At 43.1% G+C, this 24801-nt stretch overlaps 1 protein-coding gene across 1 annotated transcript; it reads left to right on the forward strand.

Annotated features, from left to right (window-relative positions):
* The first annotated feature begins 528 nt into the window (after positions 1 to 528).
* On the forward strand, positions 529 to 23004 carry CASP14 (caspase 14). Its single transcript, XM_039527165.1, has 7 exons — positions 529 to 790; positions 3617 to 3708; positions 7847 to 8002; positions 14007 to 14235; positions 16368 to 16496; positions 20566 to 20675; positions 22751 to 23004. The coding sequence occupies exons 1-7, from the start codon at positions 529 to 531 to the stop codon at positions 22856 to 22858; spliced, it is 1086 nt and encodes a 361-aa protein (XP_039383099.1). The 3' UTR covers positions 22859 to 23004.
* Positions 23005 to 24801: the final 1797 nt, after the last annotated feature.

A 24801-nucleotide genomic window follows, 5' to 3' on the forward strand; every position in this document is an offset into this window, starting at 1 on the left:
GCCCTCAGACCCCCCTCACTTTTAGGAAGAATCGGTGGCCCCTGGTCAGAGATTTAAGGACACTCAGGGTATGTAGTTGCATCCCTGCCCATCTTGGCTAGTAGCCACGGAGGGACCTCTCCTCCAGGCCCATCTCTCATTCTTTTTTTAGCCTAGTTATGCTTTTGGCCTTCACAAAACTTACACCGAAGGCTTGGCTGCATGAGCATCTCACGCGGTACCCACAGCGCCCACTGATTTCGACGGGACTTCTAAGCACCCAGAGAAGGCAGGACCGACTCGCACTGAACAGGGCAAGTTGGAAAGCAGCGAGGAAGCCGCCAGGCCGGGAGGGAGACGCGTGCTTGGCGCGCCGGGGGAGAGCTGGAGTCAGGGTTTCGCTGGGGTGGGTGGGGCGCGGTTGGGGCGCGGCTCTCGCGCCCACAAATACCTGCTTCGGCACCCCGGCTTGTCAGGCTCCGCCGTGCGGACGCGGCTTGCCAGAGAGGCGCGGCAGAGCGCGCGGGCGGATCCCGGACCGAGCCAGGGATGGAGCGGCTCCTCCAGGCCGCCTTGGCGCGGCTGAGCGAGGAGGAGCGGGCGCGCTGCGCGTTCTACCTGCGGGGCCCGCAGCCGGCGCGCGGCGCCCGGGCCGAGCTCCGGGGCGCCGACGGGAGCCCGGCGCAGCTGGCGCAGCGCTACGCGGGCCGGGCCGCCGAGGTGCTGAGAGAGGCGCTCGAGGACATGGGCCGCCGCGACGTGCGCGAGGCGCTGGCCGGGCAGGAAAAGGCGGGAGCAGCGGCAGCGCCAGGTAAAGGCAGCTGGCGAGGGCGGAGTGCGAAGGGGGGGTCGGGCTGTAACCTGAGCAGCGCCACCGGCTGCGGGGCGCTGAGCCGGGCTGGCAGCCGCTAGAGCCCCCGCCCCGGCTCACCTGCCGCAAGCCCCGATCCACGCCGCGGCGAAGGGCCTCGCGTAGCTAGAGCGGAGCCGGGAATCCGATCCACCACCCGGACAGGCAGCCCCATCCCCGGGCCAGTGCGGGGGGCTGCAGGATTGCAGCCCATTGTCTGTCAGCTCAGTGAGCACCCTTCTCCCCCCTCCCCTTTCCGCCCACGTGCGTGGGGGAGGGAGGGTGTTATTAAATACCGAACAGCTTTCACCCCCGCAGCCCCAAAACGGGTCTGTGTTTAAACAGCCAGGGGAGCCATCCCGCTACCCCCGCCCTGTCGGTTGGAGTTGGCAGCTCTCTGGTTTTGCTGGAGAACTAGACTAGGCAGAGGAAAGCAGGGCCCTGTGTTTCAAAGCATGAGAGAAGGGAGTGAAAACCTTCGAGATTTGTTAAAATAGGAAATCCAGGGGTATGGGAGTAGGTACTGACAGTGCTGGAGATAAAGCTCCAAGAGTACATAGTCCCATTCTCACAGCCACTGCAGAATTATATTGTTCTGCTAAGCTAGCCCTCCTGGACTCTATTTCCTGTAGGCACAGCCCCGGTGCATTAGGAACACATCACCGGATACTGCCAATACCACACTGAGTAACCGAGACAGCTGACCAGGGAAATAACCTACTTCCTTCCCTGACTGACCAAGGGACGAACCCCACCCATCTACTTATCCACTACACCGATACTGACTTGGACTCCTTATTCATTCCATGGATGGCGTAGCTGAGCCCACTTCTCCACTGACACTTTAAACACCCTTGCACCCCAATCTGGGTCTATGCCGGTTATGCGATATGTATGTATCTTTTCATCCTTACAAACAATATCTGTAACCCCCCCATAACCGAACCCTGACCCGAGATGTACAGTACCATCCCTCTCAACTTGTGTTTATTTCATTTCAAACATTCACTTTAATAAAAAATTTAAATCTCTGAATCACAGTTTCAAAGCCCGTCTTATACCCGCAGGCACTATCAGCCATTCACACTGAAAACTAGGACATCTAACCAAGTGAATTATGTAATCCACAGATGGAATTGGTTGCTAGTGAAAATGATGGCAAAACTCACTGACTTCAATGGGAGCAGGATTTCCTATCACACCTGCAAAACTAAGCAAGGCTCATGAACAGACATTTGTTGATAAATAAGACTGTGCCTAGGCTGGAGATTTAAATTGCCAATCCCAGTATTATAGCTTTCCTTTTGTGTTTGAGAAACTAAACTGAAAACTTAAAAGAGGGTCTCAGAAATAGTGACATGAAGTACATCTTTACAGTCTAAGACAGTAATTTAGAGAGACCGGATGGGTGAGGTAATATTTCTTATTGGACCAATTTCTGCTGGTAAGAGAGTCAAGCTTACACAGAACTCTTCTTCAGGATATTACATCACCTACCTTGTCTCTCTAATATCCTGGACCAACACAGCTACAACACCACTGCATACAACAACGACAGAAAATAGACACCAACCCAGGAGCTGGAATCAAAATGTTTTTCCAGTTTTGTTTATATAATCAAAGTTAATATCCTATAACTTGGCAGGTTGAGAGCTGATAGCCAATAAAAAATAATGTAAACAGGACATAAACCTGCTATCCTCAATTTTTAATATAGGTCTGACCTAAACAAAATCACTATTTCCTTCAATGAGAATTTTACGTAAGTAAAGCTCATAATCCATGCAGACAAAGTTTTACATGCAGAACAATAAGTCTGTTAATATATTAGGGGTTTTGAAGAGATTGTGGTCAAAACAACAGTTTGATACCAATTTACTACTCCTATTTTGTTTAAAATGAGTTTTTCCAAGTTTTGATATGACAGCTCACTCCTGTAGTTATTGTATAAAATAGAATGTAGGTGATGCTAAAAAAGGTGAAATGGAATTAAAAGATGATTGAATCTCAATTTACAGACAGTGCAGTAAAATACAGACAGGGTTTGAATGTTAAACATTTAAAAAGAGGAACACTCCTCTGCAGTCCTCTTCCTTTTTTTTATTAACTTATTTTAAGGGAAGGAAACAGTCTTCCTTTCCAAATCAGTCCCTGAACATAATTAACTTAAATGCAGAATAATAAACCACCAGATAAAGATTTAGAAGTTCATTTCCAGTTGCGGTAAAGTTCAGCACAGCAAGTTCAGTGTATGGGCCAGGCTGAGGCTCTATTTTGGGCTTCTCTCTTCTAGGCCTTTTTGGCCAGAGATTTTGTATTGGTGCTGCCACTGTTTCAGTTTAAATGGTAGTAGCAACAGTAGGAGAACTAGTGTAGATAAGGCACTGGCAGTATTTTAACCATGGTGTCAAGTAAATTTTATCTAAGCCTACTCAGATAACACTGTGCTTAATATACTGATAGCTGCCTTAAGTCCTAGTCACTGTTGCCACAAGTGGTGGAGTTGGAGCAACAGTGAGAAACTTGACCCAAAAAACAAACAAAACAAACAAACAAAAACCTGGTCAAACTACAGAGCAGAGGAAGCATATTCCTAGGCCTGCAGTGATGTGTGCGTTTAGCATCGAGGAGCGGGGGGTTGTCCCTATAGCAGTTTGCATTGTCCAATGTGTCAACTGTGACTTACAAAAAATTAGGAAAGGAAGATATTAAAAAGTCATACAAAAACAGCTTCATCTGTCATTTGAGCTGCACTTATAAATTACTTGTTTTTAAATATCCACACAGCTGCTGTATTGAGAACTGGCGAACAAACCAGGAATCAGACAAGTGATACAAGTTTTAAAGGAAGAACTGAGCAAAGTGACTATGATGAATTGGTAATTGTACTTATTTTTCAGTTTTCTCAGAACAGTTCAATACCCATGAAGCCCCTGGCCAAGTTCTCCTCCCAGTTTTATGGGTGCAGCTTCCCTGGACTTCAGTGGGAGCTGCCCTTGTGTGCCAGAGAGCAGAATCAGCCTGATATTTGTAAATAATTGAATTTTGCTAAATTATGCAGTTCTCTCAGGTTAATAAAGATGACATTGAATAGTTTGCTTAACCCTGCTATACTGTGGGCTGGAGCCTGAGTATAGCCAGGTTAAGTGGAATTTCCAAAAGGGGATCTCCCTTGGGATTGGGGGATGGAATGCCCCCCTGGGTATGCAGGTCATGGCCCATCCTATACACAGCCAGTTGTAGGGGTTACATGGTAGTAAGCCCTACATCAAAATTAATGGGATTATTCATGGCAGAAATCCATATGTGAAGAGATATGTGCAGAATTAGGCCATTAGCTGTTTCATGGTTGTAACTATAGCCCCTGGATGATAGTAGTAATTGCTTCCCCTATACTCTGTCTACAAGAGGGATTATGGCTAGTGACTCTGCATAATTATGGATCAATTGGCCACTCTCCTCTCCCTCAACCCAGGATCACGCATTGTCATGGAGAGTTGGCATGGAGCATTGCTCCTGGAGCAGGATAATATCCTGAGAGGATTTTGAAAAACAGGAAAAGCTTGAAAGCAAACCACCATCACATGCAAAATTAAAGGAAGCTGTACTTACACCTAAGATATGAATGCTTTTAATATGCCTGTCAACTTTAATAAATTCCAAAATAAAAATAATGAGAGATGATACAATCCTGGACCTCACAGGCTCTGATCCATAAAAGGTATTTAGGCTTCTAACCTCCATTGACTTCAATGGAGGTTAGAAGCCTAGATATCTTTGTGGAACTGGGCCTTAGAGCTCAGGTATAGCTAGGGTGACCAGATCTCCCAATTTTATAGGGACCCTCCTGATATTTGGGGATTTTTCTTATATAGGTGCCTATTACCTACCCCTACCCCCGCCCTCCCACGCAACCACCACTTTCATAGGTAGAGCAATAGCACAAAGTAACTTCAGGAAATTACTAGTAGTTTCACTGATCATCAAATTTCTATACACACCTCTACCCCAATAGAACGCTGTCCTCGGGAGCCAAAAAAAAAATCTTACCGTGTTATAGGTAAAACCGTGTTATATCGAACTTGCTTTGATCCACCAGAGTGTACAGCCCGCCCCCCCGTGAGCGCTGCTTTACCGCGTTATATCCGAATTCGTGTTTTATCGGGTCGTGTTATATTGAGGTAGAGGTGTCATTATAGAAAACTAGCACTTGTAGATATGGAATTATTCTATAATATATGCAGTTGGGTTGAAACCCTGGCCCTGCTGAGGTGGGGGTATGGATTTCACTCCACCTCACTAGAGCCATTATGTCAAATTGTGTCAGATTGTGCCTGACTTCAATGGGGTTGCACAGGTGTAGCTGAGAACAGAATTTTTCCATGAATAGAACCATCTGCCATTTATCTCCTTTTCATGTATCAACCAAAAGTCTAAGAATTATTTGTTAAAAACTTGAGGAATGAAAAACATCCATCTTTTCTTCCTTTTATGAATCAGGCCTGTAATATCTGTGTTCTCCTGTGACCAATTTTTATATTGCAGCTATCCCTGAAGAGTTTAATGTTAAGGATAATGTTAACTATCTTATTTTGTTTATTACTTGAAATACAGAAATAATTTGAACCCAAATCCTTAAACAAATTTATTTAACCTGCTATTGATCATTTTAGATCTTTTTCTAACTGAAAAATTTGGGCCAAATTCTCCTCACTTGTGAGTTTTACATTTTATAACTCCATTAACTTAAAGTTAATCCTGATTTATGCTCATGTAAGAAGGAGCAGAATCTGCTAGGGGAGTGTCTAGACCAGAGGTAGCAACTATGGCATGGGTGCCAAAAGCAGAACACGAGCTGATTTTCAGTGGCACTCACGCTGCCTGGGTCCTGGCCACTGGTCAGGGGGCTCTGTATTTTAATTTAATTTTAAATGAAGCTTCTTAAACATTTTAAAAACCTTATCTACTTTACATACAACAATAGTTTAGTTATATATTATAGACTTATGGAAAGAGACCTTCTAAAAATGTATTACTGGCACTCGAAACCTTAAATCAGAGTGAATAAATGAAGACTCGACACACCACTTCTGAAAGGTTGCCGACCCCTGGTCTAGACCATACTCTGAAATAGTGTTGAAGATAGTTTGGTCCCACCTGCAATTATGATTAAACCATTTTCAGCCCTGGTTCATCTGCAGCACTTGCAGATGCCTGCTATTAGCAACTAGGGCTGTCAATCACAGTTCACTCAAAAAAATTGCTATTAAAGTTTTAATGGCACTGTTAAATAGAATACCAATTGAAGTTTATTAAATATTTTGGATTTTTTTCTACATTTTCATATACAGTGAATTGTATTGTAATTGAATCAAATGATATTTTAGTTTAAAATATTTGCACTGTAAAAATGATAAATTTTTCAATTCACCTCATACAAGTACTGTAGTGCAATCTCATTATCATGAAAGTTGAGCTTACAAGTGTAGAATTATGTACAATAAACTTGCATTAAAAAATAAAATGTAAAACTTCAGAGCCTACAAGTCCACTCAGTCCTACTTCTTGTTCAGCCAATCGCTAAGACAAACAAGTTTGTTTACATTTACAGGAGATAATGCTGCCCTCTTCTTATTTACAATGTCACCAGAAAGTGAGAACAGGCATTTGCATGGCACTTTTGTAGCCGGCATTGCAAGGTATTTACGTGCCAGATATGCTAAACATTTGTATGCCCCTTCATGCTTTGGCCACCATTCCAGAGTATATGCTTCCATGCTGAAGACTCTCATTAAAAAAAATAAGCATTAATTAAATTTCTGACTGAACACCTTGGGGGAGAATTGTACGTCTGCTGCTCAGTTTTACCCTCATTCTGCCCTATATTTCCTGTTATTGCAGTCTTGGATGTTGGCCCAGCATGCATGTTCATTTTAAGAACACTTTCACTGCAGATGTACAAAACACAAAGAAGGTACTGGTGTGAGATTTCTAAAGATAGCTACAGCACTCGACCCAAGGTTTAAGAATCTGAAGTGCCTTCCAAAAATCTGAGGGACATGAGGTATGGAGCATGCTTTCAGAAGTCTTAAAAGAGCAACACTCTGATGTGGAAACTACAGAACCCAAACCAACAAAAAAGAAAGTCAACCTTCTGCTGTTGGTGTCTGAGTCAGATAATGAAAGTGAACATGCATCAGTCCACACTGCTTTGGATTGTTATCGAGCAGAACCAGTCATCAGCATGGACGCATGTCCCCTGGAATGATGGTTGAAACATGAAGGGACATGTGAATCTTTAGCGCATCTGGCATGTAAATATCTTGCAACACCGGCTACAACAGTGCCATGAGAAAGTTCTTCTCAGTTTCAGGTGACATTTAAACAAGAAGAGGGCAGCATTATCTCCTGCAAGTGAAAAGAAACTTGTTTGTCTGAGCAATTTGGCTGAACAAGAAGTAGAACTGAGTGGACTCACGGTCTCTAAAATTTTAGATTTGAATTAAAAAATAATAGTTTTTTGTACATAATTCTACACTTGTAAGTTCAACTTTCATGATAAAGAGATTGCACTAGAGTACTTGTATGAGATGAATTGAAAAATAGTATTTCTGGTTTGTTTTTTTTACAGTGCAAATACTTGTAATCAAAAATATTAAGTGAGCACTGTACACTTTGAATTCTGTGTTGTAATTGAAATCAGTATATTTGAAAATGTATAAAACATCAACAAATATTTAAATAAATGGTATTCTATTATTAACAGTGTAATTAATTGTGATTAATTTTTTTTAATCGCTTGACAGCCCTATTAGCAACACATCAGTTTTAGGTTGTAGACAAGGCTATAGAAGCCCAATCCTACAGATGCTCTCACACTCAGTGGGATTTCTCTTAGCAGAGTAGTTGCAGGATTGGGCCCTCAATCGTGTGTTTCGTGTAGAAAAGCCATACAGTGTTAGAATGCTGTTGTTCAGTAAAGCTACAGACCATTCATCAAACATTTTGAATTAACAGGATACGTATGACATGAGCAAAACCCGTGTGGCGTTTCTGATGTGTGTGACAACAGGCAGGCGCGGTGCAGAAAAGGATATTGAAGTAATGAATAAGTGGTTTGACAAGTACCGGTTTGAAACACCTTCTGGACAGTGCATAGATCCTAAGGGGACGGTAAGTCTTAAAAATTATACCATACCAAGCAGACAGCTTCAAAGGGAATGCCTTCCACACCCCAAGTAAGGGCTCACTTGGTGCTATCTGAAGTTGTACTGAAGCAGAAATCAGTACAGTAACTCCTCACTTAACATTGTAGATATGTTCCTGAAAAATGCGACTTTAAGTGAAACAATGTTAAGCAAATCCAATTTCCCTATAAGAATTAATGTAAATGGGGGGCGGAGGGTTAGGTTCGAGGGAAATTTTTTTTGCCAGACAAAAGGCATTATATACATTTTAAACAAGCAATTTAATACAACACTGGGGGCACAGCTCACTGACACTGCAGATGAGAAGGCAGCAGCTACTAGAAGAAAAAAAGCACAGAGAGAAGCATTACACAGCAGAGCTAGCTTTCCAGGGGCAGCAAGGAGCTGGGAGGGCCAGGCCCCACCCCCCCCCCCCCCCTCCCCCTCCCCCCTGCCCCTCCTCCCCCTCCCCTCCCCTCCCTCCCCCTCCCCCCTCTCCTCCTCCCTCTCCCCTCCCCCCCCCTCCTGCCTCCCCTCCCAGGCTGCTCACCTCCTGTGGGAGGGGGGAAGGAAGGGAGCTCTCTCAGGCTCCCCTCTCCTGTCCCCCTCCCACCCTGGGCCGGGCAAATCCAGCTAAGGGAGGTGTGGGGGAGGCAGGGGAGCCTGTCTTGCTGAGTCCCGCCTCTCCCCCCCCCAAACACCCACGGCCAGCTTGATCCTTCCTTCAGTAGAGACCCCTGAGAGAAACACTTGAGGACTCAGGGGAGGAGGCCAGGGGGCCAGGAGGTGCAGGAGGCTGGAGTGGAAGGAGAAGGCAGGCACAATAACAGTATGAAGACTTGCAGACCAAGGCAGCAAATGAGCATTTTTGTACAACAAACAAACAAAAAACAAACAAAATGAACTGAAAAACTTGAGACTACTGTAGTGTGTGTAAAAAAATTAGAAATACCAGACCAGAGACCCAGAGTTGTGATCTTTTTTGATGACAGGGCTTGGGTTAACTGAAGTACCTGAAGCTATGGATGTGGATTGATGGATTGCTTCTCTTCTAGGAAGAGACAGCCCATGCCAGAAATGTAAAACTTCAGCTCCTGGGTGGCAATAGAAGAACTGCAAAAAATGAGCTCTCTCTACATTTGTTACAAATCCAAATGCTTGGGACACTCAGTATGAATAATTGAATAATTGCTATAATACTGTTATGTTACACAACTTTTGTTTTTTTTTTACAAAAAAAAAAAAAAAAAAAAAAAAAAAAAAAAAAAAAAAATTTAAATTTATTTTTAAAGATGCCAGTATAGACTGCATTGAACACTCAAAATGTAGTATATAAAGTAAAGACAACTAACTTTAGCATATAAATATAAATAAAAATATGATCCTTCCAGTGATACACAGATACAAAATCTGTATAAACAAATAAATGAAAAATGCTTGCATTTAGAATTCAATTCTCATTCATTAAAATGCAAAATGCAAAAAAAGCTAATCTGTAACCCCTATTTTAAAAAACCCACCCTCAATGAATTTTTTCATTTTTCATTTCAGAGGGAGGGATAAATAAGACCTTTTCAGTGGGAATTTGGGGGGGGGGCTGCTGCAGAGAACTGACTTCTAAATATTGTCATGACTCTTCTTTTAAGGAGTTGAGTAAAGTTAGATTAGTGGCAGGCAAATGGTTATGAAGTTCTCTAAACTTATAATTATAAAGCAAACTTTTCAGAACCTCTTTATTTTGGGGCAAAAGAGCTCATGGACTTTCTATCACCACATCCTCATTCTGCAGCATTTTTAAATTAAACAAAGTACATGTTTTTTAGGAATCAATTACCCTTCAAAACTCTTCCTTAGCCATTGCTCCCATCATTTCTTCATTTGAGATAAATTAACTGGGACTTGAGAGTATTTACCAGGAAAAAGAATACACATGCCAAGATCTTTGTCTGCCTTGTATCAAAACCTGTAATTCCTGGATATATTTTTGTAGCACAGCGGGCACTCACCACCGTGACACCTCCTGCTGGTTGTCCGGGAATTAGTTCAGTTCCAGCCCCAGAGCACCTCCTGCTGGCTGGTGTCTTCCTACTGGTACCTGCTTCCTCCTGATCTGCATCACTTATAGCACTTCAGGCACCGCATCCCTCCTGGACCCCAGTGTCCCTTACCTTGGGGTGCTGCCCCACAGCAGTGCCCCTACACTCTGGGTCTTCCCTCCCCAGGGAACCCTAACCCCCTAAGCCCAACTTGCCTCTGTGACCCTCTGCTAGTCCTCATTTAGTCCCTTCCCTCAGGAGCAAACTGAAGTTTGAAGTGACCACTCATCATTGGGCAGGGGGTTTGAACCTGTTGCCTTTCAAACCCCAGCTGCCTCCCTGCAGCCCTAGTACCTCCCCTGGCCTTTAGAAAGGCCTCAGTCTGGGGACTTATCAAGCCAGAGCTCCTCAGCTCTGCCTGCCTTTCCCCAGCTCTGCTCTGTCTCAGGTACCCTGCTTGCTATCCTCAGCAGCCTAGTCCTCTCTGGTTCTCAGCAAGAGTCTTCTCTAATTCCTCAGCCTGCCCATTTATCAGGGTCACCTGGACCCTAATTGGGTGTGGCCACACCTGTGGCTGTTTACCCAGCCAGCCTCCCTTGGCTGCTTTTAATCCCTTCTTAACCGGAGTGGGGTGACCACCCCACTACAATTTTAGATGAATAATTTCAAGTGTATTGCTCAACTACCGCAATTTAAGTCACAAGTCCTTACAGATCTGATTATGATTTCACTTTGCAAGTGTAAATGGGGATCAATTTTTATGAATTTGCTGAGGTGCCAATTAGATTTTAAAGATGAAATCTAACAAACTAAATTTGTCAATTTGATAAGTTTTATAGCTAATATAGGAATGGACTTTAGTTAGGATAACTCCTTTTTATTGAGTCCAGGGAGCGTAACTTACTAATTTTAATGCAAGGTTCTATTCACGCCAGCTTTTACTTTGGACAGTATTTCTCAAATCAAGACATGTGATGCTCTTAACCAATCAAGATTTTGATAATTCACCCAGAACCACATATGTACAATCAACAGTTCATCAATCAAGTGTAGACATAGCCAGTGTTCTAGGCATGTACTGAACACAAAAATAAAGTCTTGCAAGCAACTGTCATAGACTAAGGTTGAGATTCTGCAGTTATCTCATATACCAGTACAAATCATCAGCATTCCTAATTACACTTACTTATGATCATCTGTCATCAATTCTTCAATTCCTCCAACACATTTACCGCTCTTCCCATATTTCTCCAAGTAGTAAGGATGCACTTGTCTTAAAGATACTTTTAAGAATCCCTGTTTGAATGGGGTGGCATGGAGAAAACAATTTTAAGAACAATTGTTCATGATGTACAATTGTACATTATGGTTTTAAATCTCTTAGGCCAGTCTGCATGGGCTTACAAAGATGAGCATGCTTATAGCAATAGTTAGTTAATAGGCAACATATAGTTACTTGAGGTCTCACTAAAGAGTGTAGGCTCAAGATAACTTTTAGTTATTTATATTCAAGATCAGAAAGAGAAATACAAGCTGAGGTGAAATCTCACCATTTCTTTGTCTTGTAACCCAAGAGGAAGTGAGAGCTGTTCACCAGGCTGGTCAGTGTCCAATAGTATATCTGGGTTCTGCAGCTAGTCAGTAAGCTCTTCTTCCTGTAACCCTGGATGAAGGGAGAGGCTGTTTGAAGGGGATAAGCAAAACTCTGCAGTCCCATAAGGTGACCCAGTTTACGTATCCTGTTTCAGGGTCTGTTGGAGAAGGGCGATCCTCTGATTTTCTATCTGATGACGTCCAGCTGAGGGCTCAGATTTCAGCTATTTCTCTTTTGTTTCCATTGGTATCCAGTAGATGGCATAAGCATACAACAAATTTCTTTAATCCTTTTCTTATCGGAAAATTTTTATGTTGGATTAATTTCAATGATTTTTATTTCAATCTTCTACAGCAGTGGTCCCCAATGTGGTGCCCACGCTGAGGCATTTATGTGTGCCCGCCAGCAGGGGAGAGAAGCCGCGGCCCTGCGCCTGTCAGGGACAGAGAACTCAGGCTGCGGGCGCAGTGTTCCCTGTTCCCGGCAGGTGCGGGGCCTGCCTAATGCCCCACATGGGAGAGAAGCTGCCCCGAGACATGGCGGCCCCATGTCTGCCAGGGACAGAGAACTCCGGGGCTGCAAGCTGCGGGCGCCGGTGTTCTCGGTCCCCGGCAGGCGCGGGACCCATCTAGTGCCCAGCAGGGGAGAGAATCCGGGCCCCCGCGCCTGCTGGGGACAGAATACTCCGGGACTGCGGGCACCGGTGTTCTCTGTCCTCGCAGCTTCTCTCCAGCTTCTCTCTTCTCTCTAGATTCCTATATTATGTAATATTAAATATGATGGGTTTTTGTATTATTTAATGTACAAATACAAAATAAGCCTTGAAAAATTGTTGGTGCCCGCCACACTCGTCTGAAAACATGAATGTGCTACTGGTCACAAAAAGGTTGGGGACCACTGCTCTACAGACTAGCCTGTTTGCCCTGAAGCATGGGGTCACAGTGCTACTCAGGTTTGGCAGAGCCACTGGTTTCATGACAGAGGGGTGGCCGGACAAAATTTGAGTGAGTAGCATTTTGACTTGGTGCATAGGGTCACATCACCACTCAAATTTGGCTCGTCCCCTGTCTGTCATGATGGAAGGGTGGCCAGACCAAATCTGCCATCCCAGGCTGCTGCCCAGAAATCTGCCACCCTAGTCAGCTGCCTAGTTTCCCTGTAGCTAGTGCAGCCTCTGATGATGGGCATATATTGATTCTCATTATCTTTAGCTCCAAGAGGAAGCTAAAGGTTTGGAATATGTATAAGGGCAATTGGTGGCAGTCTTAGGCTATGTCTACACGTTTCCTGCTGACAAAATAAAACCACCCCCAACGAGGGGCAGTAGCTTTGTTGACGGAAGAGTGTCTCCCGCCGACAAAGTGCTGTCCAGCGCATTTTGTCAGTCAAATTTTTGTTGGGCAAGGGTGGTGGTTTTTTTTTCACATCCCTGGCCGACAAAAGTTTTGCCGACAAAAGTGTAGTTGCTGCAGACAGAAGGGCAGAGTAAGAACTGTAGCTGTGAACAATGTTCTTCAGGGCATGTTTGATACCTCTGGCTTCTTACAACTTACAGTAGCTTTATATTAATATAACTCTAATGACCTTAGTGGGGTTACTCCTCATTTACAATTATGTGAGTGGTATCTGAAGCAGTCTCTAAGGCACCAGTTCAGCAAGGTACTACCTGGGACCTCACTGTCTACTTATTGGTAGGTTAGCACAGGCGGGCAGAGTCCCTGGAGTAATGACAGAGGCACACAGAACATCTCTTTATTAGTGGACAAGGGCACAGAGGCAGCTCCCCTCCTACCAGTGATGCTGCTTACCAAACACAGTTTTGTTTTCTCCCTACAGCAGAAAGCACATTCACCCCTGAACTACCTCTCAGAGTTACTTCTTGTGTCAGGGGCCTTTCCCTGCTGGGAGGAACCACTCACTTAGGAGCTATCTATTGGTGTGCTCAGAAACACCCACTCACCCACCAAAACAATAACTGTTACAATGTTTAAGAAGAAAGTGACAGACTTTATGCATGTGATTAGTACTATTGATTTAAAGAAGACTTTTTCACATGCCTAATTTTAGGCAAATGCTTAAGTACCTTGCTGATTTGGGCTCTAGATCAAGAAGGGAAGAAATCTAAATCACATTTTAGCTATTATTATTTATTTGTATTATAGTAGCATTTAGGAGCTCAAGTCATGGACCCACAATGTACAGTTAATGATACTGCAAGGTGTAGTAGTGGCTTTAAAAATACTTTTTATGGCTAATTAAATTGATCTTTTAGCTTTATTGTTATTTCATTTGTTAATAAATAATCTCTTTTGATAATTAATTATTTTGATCAGCATATCTAACACAGCTGTTTGTGACAGGAAATATTGCCAGCATTGGAAGAGTTCCGGGATCAAATCAATCAATCTGAGGATGAAATTAGTTGCTGCCTCATTACTCTTATGAGTCATGGGAGGAGTCACGGCCTCATTCAGGGGAAAGATCATGACACAGTTGATCTTGATGATATATTTGCGTTATTCAACAATATACAATGCCCAAAGCTCCAAGAAAAACCTAAAATCTTCATCATTCAGGCATGCAGAGGAGGTGAGCAGGACATTAAATAGTGTTTGCAGGAGTAGTATTGAATTTCAGACTCTTTCTATGAAGGTTTCATTTCAGGTCTCTATAAAGGGCCTACAGTACGGATTATTAAATCTAGCCCAGTGACCTCAGCAGTTCTCTATACTCTGGTGTTGGACAGCTAGATTCCCGCCCAGTTCTGGTCTCTCAATCTCGGAGCAGCCAGCATTGAAAATAACACAGAGAACATGTGTTCCACCCAGAGAGGGCGGCAGTGCCTAGTGTTATTGCACAGTGACACCCTGGCCTGTTAAGGACAACCCATTACAAAACGCCAAAATGAATCTAACCTATCCTCCTAACCCAGCAGAATGGTGGAGGTGACAAGGGCCTCAAAGTTAGCAAAACTTATGTAATGGTAAATGGGATAGTCCTCAGGGCTCTGACTGGGGGCTAGTCTACACTTACCGTCCGGGTCGACGCGGTGAGTTCGACTTCTCTGAGTTCGAACTATCGCATCTGATCTAGACGCTCTAGTTCGAACTCCGGAAGCGCAGCGGTCGACTCCGGTACTCCACCACTGCAAAAGGCGGTGGCAGAGTCGACCTTGGAGCCGCGGACTTCGATCCCGCGGCATCTGGACGGGTAAGTAGTTCGAACTAGGGTACTTCGAGTTCAGCTACGCTATTCACGTAGCTGAACTTGCGTACCCTAGTTCGACCCCCGCCCTTAGTGTAGACCTGCCCTGGGAAACTGAAGACAAACCCCTTCCTCACAAGAAAAGGTACATAAGGCCTGACTACAACTAGTTCCTGCTCTTATTGGGCAACCTTCTGGCTTAACAGTTTGCCCCCACAGTATCCACAATGGTATGGAGTACAAATAGCCATCTTCTTAGGCCAGCTTTGCCAAGCAACAGACTTTTTTCAGTCCATTGAATAGTCCCAGAAGACCAATTTCACTGATGAAATGCTTGTGGGGATTTGCTATATATAAGATGCAATATTTCACAAGTACAGTTTTATGAAAATTGATACACTGAGTCAGAAATAATACACTGCCATTTTTTACCAGGAGACTGTGTTTCCTAATTATTAAAAGAAACAGCTGGGAGCCAAAGAGGAATCAGGGTTCCAACAGGCAGACAGGCTTATGGGGTCCTAACAGATTCAGAGAGGCACCTAAAAGAATCTTATTCTAATCATCTGAACTTCATAGATCTCCAAAATGGAGATAGAAAGCTCCCAAGAACAGGCTGTTTCATGATATTTTGTGGGGCTCTGGGAAAGATGTAACCAAAACCTGAATCCACCCCAGTTCAGAGCAGATTTTCGGTTTTAATGCAAGTCAAACATCAACCGAGATCAATGGTTGTCTGCAGACTTGAGCTGTTGCTACTTGCACAACTTTACATATTAATGTCCCCATAAGCCACTTCCCCCCACAGCTAGGCCGCACGTTCCTCCCAGACATTGAGACCATCTAGTAGAGTTGATTGATAAAATTATTTTATTTATTCATCATTACAATATTTGAAATTAAAGTGTTGTTTTAATTCTTCAGGTTACTGAGATACATAATTTTTGTTTTCAAAAATTGTAATGAAATTTTCATCAGTTTTTCATTTCAAAATGTTTGTTTTCAATATTTTTGATTTTTTTGTTTTTTCTCTTTTACCCCTTTTTCTTCTTCTTTTCCAATTTTTTTCCAGTTTGCAGTAGATAGAGGGAGGGGCAATGGAAAAAAAGAATGGGAAAAAAAGGAAAAATGACAAACCAGAAAACTGAATTTAAAAAAAAAAGGAAGAAAAAGCCTATAATTCATTTTCTAATTTTGAGTTTTAAAAAAAAGTAAGAATTTCTGATTTTGATAAAAACAATATATTTAAACAAAATGTACTTTACACAAAAAGTTTCCTCAACTCTGCTATCTAATAATCCAGCTAGCTAGCTAACCCCATTACCACCATATCTCAGTCCCTGCATTCCTTCCATAGCAGTAGGTGGGAGTGCCAGGATGGGAAAATATTGTGATACTTGTAGCTTTTGTATAAGAGAAACAAGTGTATAAACAGCAGCCCATACATGCAAGTCATGTATGGCGACAGGCAGTCATTTTACAGTGTGTTTAAACATATTTCCTTGTTATAAAAACAGGAAAAGAAGACCATGGAGTTGAAGAAATAGAGCATGAATTCAAGGAAGCTGATTGTACTTGTAACTTGATAGCTGTCAGGAGGCTGCCAACAGCTAGTGATTACTATGTCGTGTATTCCACTCAAAAGGGTAAGAGAGATGAGGCCAAGTTAGGCCCCAGTTACATACATGAATTGTGGCTGATTCCAGTGAGGGTTGGTGTCCGTGAGAGTAGAATTTGGCCCTTTATAAATGCAATTTCTGACTGATTTTTTTTTTGGCCCAGTTCCAATTTAGTACAGTAGTTTTTATCCCCATTCTACAGAGAGGTTAAATGACTTGCCCAAGGTCACACAGGAAAGCCCGTGGCAGAGCTAGAATCTCTTAACTCTAAGCCCTGTTCTTTAAATACAAAAGCATTTCTGACATAGGCTTTGGGATCTCTCAATAACTTTTATTTCATAGTCAGGGGAAAAGGGTAAGAGATTTATACTGAGGAAAATACGATTTTTCTCTATTGGGGCCAATATCCAAACAGGATACAGAAGGATAACGTGAATTCATGCCAATAGTCGTCGTATGGGGAACAGAGACTTTTCAATTCCCCAAATGGTGAAACTGGGCCTAGTGGAAATGCTGATGTAACCTCACCCTGATATGATAATGAACTCTAACAGCTGGGAGGTGGCCCAGAACAATAGCCTGACAAGCAGGCCCTAGACGAATAGAGAGATCTCTGAGACACAGTAGGGAGAGGTGGTCTCAGGTTGTCCTGACAGAAAGGGGGTCAGTAAATGGACATTGATTTCAAAAGATGTAAGATTTTCTTTTCTTTTCTCTACATTTAAAGGCTCTTCTATATGGGAAAGTTATACAGGTCTAAGGCATGAATTTAAACCAATCTAGTACTGCTGGTGTAACACCCCATGTGGACACTTATTCTCCTATGAGTGCTTTTTTCAGTTTAGTTTATGTCACTTGGAAAAACTAAAGCAAAAAAAGCTTTTCTTTACTAAAATATGTGTATCCACACAGGGGGAAGGGTGTGTATGTAGTGCTGGTAGAGCTATACTGGGAGTTAGGTGCTTAGGCGCATTTGAAAAATCCCACTAGGTTCCTATCTGCTTCTTTAGGCATCTAAATATCTTTTAAAATTTGGCCCATAGTTAGGAAACGAAGTAAGTGGCTATTTTTTCAGAGATGCTGAACAGTTGCATCCTCCAAAGAAATTAGCTGCTGCTGAAGTCAAGACTGACAAGGCTATTAATAGCAGTGTTCACCACTCAGAAAACGGAAACCTATCACACCTCCAGTTTACTGAAACCAGGCAAAAGAATTGTCAAACACAGCTTCTGTTGGAGAATTTTACTTTACATTAGTAATGAGATGGGGGGAAAATCCACTAAAATTTGGTGTCATGTGGGTGGACTAAGGCTATATCATGATGGAATGAAAAACAATGTGTCAAATTCTTCATTGGATTTTGAGCTAGCATTGTTCGGTTTCATCTGTGACTAGTATAGTCTGATCTACTGAGCAGGTGGCGGAGGAGGGCGGGAGGAGAAGAGATCAGTAGTGTGTGTTTGCATTTCTTTGTCCTGATTTCAGTAATGACAATTGCATTAATTTTAATGAATTGCATATTTTTTTAAAGAAATATGACAGTGGGAACTGGAGGTGTGTGAGGGAAAACAGGCCTTGAACTCGGGCTTCCTTTCTCTGGAGCCTTTCTTGTCCTTCTCCTTTCTTTTCCAAATTAGCTCTCCCCGCCCTTCCCCCCAGAAAGACTATATTATTCAACATGTATAAAAACAATAAAGATTTGAACAGGGCTTTCTTTTGTGGGAAGGGTTAGAGGTGGCCTATGTATGGAGTTCAGTAGAGAACATTTCTTGTAGTTGCAGGTACAAAAGTCCCTTACGTCGCAAAGAAGCATTTCCACTAATGCAGTCAAAATTACATATAAGTCTCAGATGTTATTTGGCCTTAGCAATTTTGAAACCACAAAAACCAAGGCTTCAGAAAAAAAGCCACACAACTACATACATCCCTTCACACTCATCTACATCCACTTTCAAATATACATCATCCCTAACAACTGAGCAAATCAACCACAGTCATCAAGGCGGGGCAGATTCAGAGTTAGTGGGGCCCTGTGCACAGCTTCATTTTTGGCGCCCCCCCATCCCCTCCTCGGGACCCACCCAAGAAAAAGAACATTCTCTCTTATCCCCCTCGCCCCATTTTCATTCTTTTTTTCTTCATCCTCCTCCTATATTATAAGTAATAGAAAGTAAATTAAAATAAAGTGAGGTACCTTGATTGGGGCAGGGGGTTGGGGGGCAAGAAGGGTATGGGGGGTAGGCTCTGGGACGGAGTTTGGCTGCAGGCTCTGGGCTGGGGCAGGGGGGTAGGGTGTGGGAGGAGGTGCGGGGGTGAGGCTCTGGGATGGAGTTTGGGTGCTGGGTGCAGGCTCCAGGCTGGGGCAGGGGGGTGGGGCAGGGGGAGGGGTGCGGGCTCTGGGAGGAAGTTTGGGTGTGGGCTCTGGGCTGGGGCAGGCGGTTGGGTGCAGGAGAGGTCGGGGGGGTGTCGCTTACCTTGGGCAGCATGGCTCCCAACGCAACCGGCACATCCCTCTGGCAGCGGCTCCTAGGTGGGAAAGCCAGGGGTCTCTGCGCACCCCTGCAGTTCCCGGCCAATGGGAGCTGTGGAGTCGGGGCGAGGGCAACATGTGGCGACAACCCCCTTGCCCCTCCCAGGGGCCACAGGGATATTCCGGCTGCTTCTGCGAGTGGCGCAGAGGGAGGGAGGCAGTGCAGGCAGGGAGCTGCCTTAGCCCTGCTGCAGGCACGTCTCCGTGCGCTGCCTCCGCCAGCACACAGAGCTGCCTCCCCCCCTACCAGGGGCACGCAAAGACGTGCCAGCAGCCGGCCACTTCTGGGAGTGGCATGGGGCCACGAGCCACTGAATGCAGGCAGCCTGCCTGCCTCAGTCCTGCTGCGCTGCCGGCCGGGACACGGGGGCAGGTTGTCAGATGAGATTTGTCCTGCATTTTGGCGGCTGCCCCTGTCATTGGGGGCCCCGTGCCACCACACTGTTTGTTTCATGGTAAATCGGCCTCTGCATCAAGGGATGCCCGACAGCTTTCACTGTCCCCGTGGCATGACAGAATTCCTGGGGGTGAGAATTTCTTAGTTTGTATTTGTATTGCAGACCTCCCAACAGTCCTGGGTTTTGTGGGACTGTCCTGCTTTCACCCACAAAATCCCCTGTCCCTGAAGCAGCTTCTGTCCTGCACAACTGGCTGGGCTTGTCTCCCCACTTGGGGCATATCAACCTGGCTCTGGCAAGAGGGGTTGCAGTGCCACACAGGTTTGGCCTGCCCACCCTGACGGGGTGGCTGGGCCACATTTGACTGAGTGGCATTGCAATTCTGGTTGCGTTGGCGGGCCAGGCCAAACCTGAGAAGCACTGCGACCCTGTGCAGTGGGAGCCAAGTCACAATTCCTGGAGCAGAGTCAAGCCCAGCCAGCCCCTGCAGGACAGGAAGCACAGGAGCTGCTACTGCTGTGGGGTGAGCATGGGGTGGGCTAGCTCTTCCACTTTCTTCTCCCTCCCCCAAGCTGCCCTCTCCTGGGTCTCCCATCCCCAAGGGCAGGACCTGTCCCACTTTAACTACTGGAAATGTTGGCAGATATGGTATTGGCTTTAGGAGCTATAATACCTTGCTATTTGTGAGTAGCATTCGGTTGTTGGGTGGTTTGTAAAGTAAGTGTTAGTTTGTTAGGTTAGGTCAAGAAGAGCCCCATTAAACTGGTGGTGGTGTCTGGCTTGCCACGAGAGTGTGCAGCCTACTTCCTCCTTCACCTCCACCCACCTCTGCTTTGTTTATCAACACATTGGGGGGCTGGGTAGCACCATGGTTCTGCCAACTCCCTGCCCTTTTTCTGCTCACTTTCTCATGGTGATGAGCAGTGGCAATGCAGAGACTGCACTCCACAGGAAACTCCACAATCAATTCTAGCTGATCCTAACATGGCTGCACAGGAAGGAGGAGGAGAACCATTATTTCTCCCTTTTCCTCTAGGTGCCCATGTTAGGGCTAATGATCACCTGGTGTTAATATGTCTTTAAAAGTTCATAAGCTGCATTTTGACAATCAACTTTTATTAGGAAAAATCTAAACTGATGAGCTGTTCCTGCTTTTTTCCATCTGTAGGTTATGTTTCTTTGCGTAACACGGAAAAAGGCTCTAGGATGATTGAAGCAATGGATGAGGTCTTTTCAGAGCAAGGCATGAAGTGGCATATAGGGGATTTGTTTACTAAAGTAAGTATGCAACAAAACTGCATAAAGAGTATGTTCAAAGTGACTTGCAAAGGAAAACTAAGTGGGTGTCCGCTCTTTATTGCTTCTTTGCAGTGTGTGAAGATAGGCTATCGGGTAGGTATTTTGGGTGTTTTAAAGTTTTTCTCCTTTTTCACTTCAGAAATTTGGATTTTGTTTACACTGAAGGGCAAAATTCACTCTTGTCCTGAGGACCAGCATAAGGTCTGTGCAGTACTCACATCTTTAAAATAGTGCTCCAGTGGTATTTAAGTGATATATAGACCTTGTGCTGTCATTCTGCACAGGGGTGAATTTCACCCATATGCAGCTGGTAAAATAGTGGAATTGTAATATCTCAAGAAACAAGAAATTGACAACCAAGCAGCTGGAGAAGGGAGGGGATTTTTAATCTGATTGTTTTAAAACTCTTTGAGTAACAGCTTATTTACCATCAACACCTTAGACATACTTGGAAGAAAGGATGGTATGATTAGAGTCATCACAACTGCACAGTTTGAGAAAGCTCCCAATATGTGCCTGATACCTCCAGCAAAATCAGGGAAGACTAAACTTAGCATTCCTGATATTTGCAAGGCAAAAGCCCCAAATGTTAAAAAATAAGACACGTTCGAGTTTTCTTTATATAAATAAGCAACTATAACAACAAAATGGAACAACCTCAGTATTTTAAATTTCCTTTAGTGGTCACCCTTAATTACTGTGTATGTTGGGCCAGATCCTCAGAGCTACACCAATTTACAAGAGCTGAAGATTTGGTCCATTAAATACATTTAAAGTAATAAAGTTAATAGAGAGCATATACTCTACATGCACATGTGATATTATTGCTGAACTGACGCAAGTGGCTTTCAAACAAAAAATAACATCAATTTCACTGTACACACACACACCAGTGAAAAAATATTTCCATTGATGATAATCAAAATTTAGAGGTAGGCAAAGTAAGAAAAATGCTCCTTGAGAAGTCAGAAATCCAGTGATTTAGACTTTTGAATTTGGCTTGTTACAAATGGACTAGTGAATGAATAGTAAAAACAGGTCTGATTTGTCGATCTAAATATATTTACCATATGATATTGACAATTTGTGTTTTTATATACTGTTAAAGTTTAACTTTTTGAATTTCAACATCTGTTTTCGTTAAATAATTGTCTGATTGCTCCCCATAATTTCACACCACTGTGAACATTTAAATTGATAAAATCTTTAAAAAATAAACATTTGATATTAGCCATTGAAATGATAAAAAAAATAAAAATTGAATTCTGGCAAGGCTAGCAATAAGGTACTAAAAAAGGGTCAGCAAAATAAAAATCAACAAAATAATGTACATGACTGAAAAGAAGCTGATTAAAATCATAGGATGCAGGATGGGAGTGGAATACATGGGGGTGGGGGATGCCCAGCTAAAGGCTGGGGTGAGTTGATTTTCACGCACACTCGCTAGAGAAGTAGTTGACATTAGGTCAGGGCCCAGTACTTTTCACTGTGGAGGCTTGTGTTCAGTTAGGTGACAAGTGGGCAGAAGCCAGTTCATTCCTTCCTGTGGTTAAAAAACTACAGCTAGAACACTGCAGAGTTCACCTCAGAGAGTTTCCATTTAATGCTCCCTTAAGGAGGAAGGGATTAGATGAGTCTCAGGCAGAGGAAACAGCTTCTAACCCATCACCAATCCAAAGGGAAAGGAACCATTAAACCTTCGGAGGGGCCTCTCCATGGTGTTATTGAATCTTGCCAACTCGTTAGACCGGAAGGAGCCACACTGTCATTGGCTGCCCCTTCCATGCAGTTCGCCCTCGCCCAGATGGGACGGCAGTAACAGGTGCTTTGCCTCAAGTAGCGCTTTTGCTTCTTGTTCACTTGTAGATGAAGATTTAGACAAGACACAAATACTCCAGGACCCAAAGATGCATGGTCTGCCTTAGGGCTCAGCCTACATTCCTCCCTCACCCCTCCTCAGCCCTGTAACAGATTCTGTGTGTAGTAGCATCATTCACCAGTGAAGGTTTGGATTATGTTTTTATTTATTTTTTGATTAAGGTTTTATTTTTCAGATCAATAAAAACCTGGTGCATGAAACCTTTAGTATCCATGGATGCCCTGTGAAAGAGACAATAGTCGTGGAATCAACTCTGACCAAAGCCGTGTACTTTGCACCTTAACTGATTGATCAACGGAAGACTCACTGCCTTTTGAATTGCACAAAATACATAATATAATAATAGGAGATACCAATCTCCTAGAACTGGAAGGGACCTTGAAAGGTCATTGAGTCCAGCCCCCTGCCTTCACTAGCAGGACCAAGTACTGATTTTTGCCCCAGATCCCTAAGTGGCCCCCTTAAGGATTGAACTCAGGCCAATGCTCAAACCACTAAGCTATCTGTCCCACCCTATTCAGTGAATAAAAATAAAATAAATACAGATAATAAAGTTTAAATAGTCACCATCTAAATTATAGCGAAATTCTTAGGATGTTCCTTTTAACTAACCAGGTTTATTACTGCATTTTAACAGCTATTTTCAACAATGGCATGTTTTTTTCAACAAATAGTCCCATTTTTTAGAGAGCACTTTTTTACAGGATTTTTGAGAAAACCCGGTTTAGGATCTTCTATTTGTTTTCATTTATAAATAAAGTCAACCAGTACAAAAAGTTTTATGTTGAGAAATCACTGGCTTCTTTTCCAGTTCTCTAGAGGGCATTTTCTCTTTCCCTGTACTATTTCTTAAAACTCCACCATAAAATCTACCCTAACATCCAACAAATCTCTTACAACAACTTAGTCCTAAGTGTTAGCCTGGGGAGTCTGTTCTACTAGCAGCAGTGTGACAGAGTTATTTGAATGTTACCAATAATATGTCCAGTAATCTCAAGTGTGTGGTGATGCACATCATGTATCTGAAGAGAATAATGGGCCCAACCACTCTATTTCTAAGGCAAAATAAGCCTGCTGCTCTTCAAATCCATGGGAGTCTTTCCATTGGTTTCAGTGGATTTTGGATAAAGTGCTAAAAGGGGGGTGCTGTTCATAACATTGGAAGGCAGGAGGAAGATTCTTCCTATGTTGCATAGGATTTACTGTATTGGCTCAGACCAGGTACCCACTTATTCCACAGGTTATTTGTTAATATACATTGCTTTATCTTTACCCAGTTTAAATTTAATCTGTTCCCATGGCACCCAGGCCCACAACGTGTTTGGTTATCCTGAATTTTGCACAGTCAGTAAGTTTTATACCAAAATATATTAGTATTAAGAAGCTGAGATAATTATAAAGCCATTACATTATATAATGGCATATTTTCATCATAAGGAAATGTGTTCAAATTTGGTCACTTATCTTTTTTAAAAAGGGAAGGCATAGCAGTAGTATATTATCATATTGAACTTTACTTTTTAAACTTTATTATCTGTATTTATTTTATTTTTATCCTCTGTTTGCATTTGTTGCAATTCACATAAAAATTGTAAAGGAAATAGATAACTTGATGCTGAAGAAAATACCCAAATGTTAAAATGTTTGAGTCTCTCTCTGAGGCTGACTGTTCCAATGATCTTATATGTATATGGTTTCCTGTTTGCATCCCTTCTCTGTTTTTCTCTGTCACAGGGAAAGAAATGCAAGCATATTTTAAAATTAAAAATATAGCTTCTAATTTTGAATTATTCAAATTAATCCTTGTGTAACACTGGGGAGAGGGGGGTTATTTTGGAGACAAATTTGATCCATGTTTTGTTTTCTCTGCAAGGTATTGATGATTTTCATAAACCAAAGAGCCACCAATATATGTTCCACCAACCTGAGGCGCCTGGTGTCTTGTGATCTGTGGGGCTTGAGGAGCAAAAAATTAGGAAAAAATAGAAAGGCATTAAAACACCCAGTCTATTTTTTGTAATCAACTGGGAAAGGAAAGAGAATAGAAAGACAGTAGAGGAGATGACAGAGATGAACCAAAACAGAAACATAAATAAAGTGGCCCTACCTTTTTTAAAAGTTTAGTATCACTGATATGCAGTGTATATTGACTGTTCAGTATGCCATTGAAATGCTGATTCTACCAGCCATATGTACCATATTTAAGGCTTTAGAGCCTTAGGATAT

The sequence above is a fragment of the Mauremys reevesii genome, linkage group 2 (genome assembly GCF_016161935.1).
Source record: "Mauremys reevesii isolate NIE-2019 linkage group 2, ASM1616193v1, whole genome shotgun sequence".
Taxonomy (NCBI): domain Eukaryota; kingdom Metazoa; phylum Chordata; order Testudines; family Geoemydidae; genus Mauremys; species Mauremys reevesii.

Excerpts from the sequence above, each read along its gene's own strand:
- CASP14 (XM_039527165.1), top strand. The coding sequence starts at position 529 with ATGGAGCGGCTCCTCCAGGCCGCCTTGGCGCGGCTGAGCGAGGAGGAG. Across the intron at positions 791-3,616 it reads GGGAGCAGCGGCAGCGCCAG|CTGCTGTATTGAGAACTGGC; the intron begins GTAAAGGCAGCT and ends ATATCCACACAG. Across the intron at positions 8,003-14,006 it reads GCATAGATCCTAAGGGGACG|GAAATATTGCCAGCATTGGA; the intron begins GTAAGTCTTAAA and ends TGTTTGTGACAG.